This window comes from Sinocyclocheilus grahami, unplaced genomic scaffold (genome assembly GCF_001515645.1).
Source record: "Sinocyclocheilus grahami isolate Dianchi unplaced genomic scaffold, SAMN03320097.WGS_v1.1 scaffold11582.1, whole genome shotgun sequence".
NCBI classification, from domain to species: domain Eukaryota; kingdom Metazoa; phylum Chordata; class Actinopteri; order Cypriniformes; family Cyprinidae; genus Sinocyclocheilus; species Sinocyclocheilus grahami.
This window is the reverse complement of record NW_015513917.1, coordinates 2338-6571: the sequence shown is the minus strand read 5'-3', so window position 1 is coordinate 6571 and position 4234 is coordinate 2338. Positions and strand designations below refer to the sequence as shown.

Sequence of the window (4234 nt, the reverse complement as noted above, 5' to 3'; positions counted from 1 at the left end):
GAATATTGTATAACTTTGTTATGAATCAATTTATGTTTAATTTATTTGGTGAAGTCTATGCAGTGCATTATTTTTTACATTTGATTACTTTAATACATTTCTATATAGTAGGCTATTATATGCTATTTTGTTTAATTCTTAAAATAGTTTTTTTATGAACGCACAGACAGAACTCATAAAATATATGGTCACAATTGTGTGTTTATTAGTCGCGTGGAATCAATGAAAGTCGTTCAATCTTCTGTTTATTCAGCTACAGTGATAGATTTCCTGGAACGACATGCATTTTGTCTCTTCTGCGGAGCAGATTTGGAGTTTCAGCGTGAGATAGGCCTATCGTATCGCAGATCGAATAACGCATTATTTAACAAGATATCGCATTTTTCGTCGATTTCGCACAGCCCTAATATATATTCAATATTTATCACATATTTTATTTACTAATATTGCTATTAGTGTACATATTATTATACAAATAATGCAGAACATATTAATACATTAAAATAAAATACAAATAATACAGAACATATTAATAAATTAAATTAAATGTAAATACATCACTTTTAAAATTTAACTGCATTATGTGTTTGCAACCATTGTGCCCTTAAAAAACAAATATTAGATAAATAAATTAGATCAAACTGCTCATCGTCAGTTATTTATTAAGACATTTAGTTTGATTGCAAAAATGTCCCCTAATATAATCCATTTCAAAGGCTGCACATTCAAAATCGGAAACAGCATGTTGCTGAGTAAACAGCATGACTCTAGAGTTACATAACGTAGAGTCCAGCAGTCCGGGGTACAAGATGACATGACAGACGTATCACCCTCCTCCAGCTATTTTCTCTCAGACAGTGGCTGATCTATAATATACTACCCCCATAACAAGTTAGAAACAATTGCTTTAAATCAGTCTCTGGCAAGGCCTCTGTAATGTTCCTCATAAATTACCCCTCCTCCCTTCCTTTCTCCCTTCCATCTCAACTCCACAGGACAGAAAAAAGGGACAAGTCCAAATCTTTTCTGATCCAAATGAGATGAAATGAGGAGGAGACGGTTAGCGCTGTGTTGGGATACCTTATGCTCAAGAGCAGAGATTTGGCTTCTATTACTGAGCAGACACTAATCATACACTTAAAGCATGTATACACAGCTTAAAATTTAAATTTATCCTGTAAAGCCTGACAAAATATGAAATAATAGTTTTTTTTTAATTGAACTATTTCGAACCTTTAGATTAAAAATAGTTTGCATGTGTTTTTGTTAAGTATCATATTTAAGGTTTTTATGGCTCATATAGTAGGATAAAGAAGAGAATATGGAGCTCATACTGGAGGGGGGGAAATTCCCAAACTGAGCAAAAATATGCAATTTCGTGCTCTTGCTGATATTTATAAGGCCAAAAAGTAAGATGAAATTCTAATAGCTTGTACCACTTATAGAAAATGCTTATAAATAACCTGATATATGATGAAACATATGATATATCATATAAATAGGAAAGATTACATACTAGCAATGAGCAGCGTGTCCATTCGTGGAGGCGGCTGAGGAGGCTTGAACATCTTGCTCAGGTCTTCCTCAGGAAGCAGAGGCTCCTCTCGGCTCTGTCTCTGCACGTTCTCCTGTTGCCGCCTCTGAATGTACTGTAAAGAGATGAAGAACAATGGTTATTCCAAACTTGATATCCCTATCTTTTGTTATTAACCTCCGGGCTGCCTGAAGTAAAGCAAATCTTCTGAGAAGCAGCCTTTTAAGATGGCCATGACAGGCCAGGAGAGGTGGCAGAAAAAGAAGACTGATGGTGTATTTAAAAGAAGGTGAAGATGACAGCTGAAAAAATGAAAAAGAAACATGGATACATCAGAGTAAACATTTAACTAATCACTGATAATCCAGGTGCATTGTGTCCTTTGTGCCTACTAGTAATCAATCACATTATCTGCATCAGGAATTAGATTTAAAGAAATGAGAAAATAAAGAGAGAATCGCTAAGTCATTGCGGTATCAGAGGAATTTGGGAGGTCACATGTACTTCAATCAATCACAAAGTTTAGGGCATCAGAGTCCAGCACGAGGAAGGCCGTTACCACCTCACCTCTCCTGTCTCATACAGACCTTGATACACAGCCACTCAATAAATCTCTTTTAACTTCACTGACTTCATAAAGTCAGTCGGCACGATTCTGAACAATGCTAGCTGGCTGGCTGCAAAGTCCCAGACACTCTCGCATGAATAGGAAGATTTGCAGCCTTATATTTAAAAATAAATGAAAACTCTTGAACTCAGGTGAACCTCATGAAGAAACATCAAGGTCATACTTCCCCTCTAAAACTCATAGAGACAATAAAAACTATTTGTAGGACCATTGCGATTTTGTTTAGGAGTTTACATTTAGCTTATTTTCAGTACATGACGTATCCTTATGTGTACCAGCTTCTGTATAATTACACTACCATTCTTAAGTCTGGGGTTGGTAAGAAAAAGTATAAAATTATTATTATATAATTATTAATTATTACACTTATGCTTACCAAGGCTGCATTTGATCAAAAATACAGTAAAATCTTTAATAATGTGAAAAAAAAATGTTTTAATGTAAATAACTGTTTTCTATTTTAATATAGTTTCAAATGTAATTTATTCCTGTGATGGCATAGCAGAATTTTCAGCAGCCATTACTGCAGTTTTCAATGTCACGTGCTCAAGAATTTATTATTATTATTATTACTATAAAAAATAATTATATAGAACAATTATTTTTTACATTTAAAAAAATGTTAATATTTAAATTAACAAATATTTTCCTTACAGTTACATAAAATGTATCCTTCAATTTTATATTTAATTATTTGTTTGTTTACAGAAGAGAAGACAACCTTTAAAATATTCTGTGATCTCTTTATGCAAAAATACAAAAAATATAATTTCCTATTTTTGTCTTTTGCTCTTGGGGGGTGGGGGGGGGTGGAATTATGATCCAAATATGTCTTGACATTTTTCATGAGAATCCCACTTTATATTGTCTGTACTGTGCATTAACAAATAAACACTGATTTAAGAGTAAGATCTTTAATTGTTAAAAACTTTACCCTCTGAAGTGCACCCTGTGTTTTCGAAACAAAGCTTTGATTACAGCCTCAGAGCTAATTCCTGGGTTTCGAGTTGCACAGTTTCATCAATTACAACTGTATTATAATTATATCTTACAGAGCATAACATCAAGAGTGCTCATTCAGCGCAAGCCCCTTATTGTGATCTTTGTGGTGACGACAACCTGTTTTCCCTTGAGCTACCATTAACCGTAACTACCATTTACATGCTTATGATAGCTCTCATCCCACCAGCACATCAAAGCATTTAAAACTGTGCATTCCCCCATATCAGTGTCACAGTCGTCCACAGCCCACTCCCACCTCCCTGTAATATTCTGGTCCCAAGATATGGCTCTGATCCTTTCTTAGCTTGTTTCCACAGTCTGCTAGGTGAAAATCTTTTCTCAACAAGCTGGATGACTTGAGGTATCATTCACATCTATGGCACAAACGGTGTGGGAAAAGACAGGTGTGGCCGTTTGATGGATTACCTGATGTTTCTGTTGCTGTTGCTTGCTGAGACTGCGGCAGTAGTTGTTGTACTTGACATTGTCCTGACTCATGTCATCCACGCGGTCCATCAGCATCTGCAGGCTCTTCTCCAGATGAGTACTGCAGAGGAACGACAAGGTGAAGACGTCTGAATAATGGAAATAATGAATGTGTATTTGATTGCTTGTTAATTGGTGAATACTTTTTCTCCATAGTGTCTTACAGCACACAAAAATACATTTATTTTATGAATAACATGCTATGGAGAAACTCAGGTTAAACCAAAAGAATATCTGGATCATTTTTGTGTCCACAGTTTATCTATAATATGACCTTTATATAGTTGTCCCAAATTTTTAGCAAGGTTACAAACATCCTGAATGACATTACACACACACACTAAATAAAGAAATAAATAAATCAAGAAAAAGCAAAGCTAAACTGCAATAAATAAATAAATATTTTTTTAATGAAAATAAAAAATTGTTAATTACAAATATACTACCATTTTAAATTTGAATAAGGATGGTCACCATGTGTTTTTTTTAATAAAAAATACCTTGATGAAAAATAACGGTTTTCTATTTTAATATATAGAAAACCGTATTTTAAAAAGTAATTTATTCCTGTGATGGTAAAGCTA

General features: G+C 34.1%; 1 protein-coding gene across 1 annotated transcript; it reads right to left on the bottom strand.

Moving 5' to 3' along the window:
* Positions 1–1023: 1023 nt before the first annotated feature.
* Positions 1024–3739, bottom strand: LOC107578705 (eukaryotic translation initiation factor 3 subunit H-B-like; the record flags this gene model as incomplete). The annotated part of the gene is made up of 3 exons (XM_016264634.1): positions 1024–1086; positions 1517–1649; positions 3591–3739. Coding segments are annotated over 3 exons (287 nt in total), but the record flags the coding sequence as incomplete, so codon positions are not given.
* Positions 3740–4234: the final 495 nt, after the last annotated feature.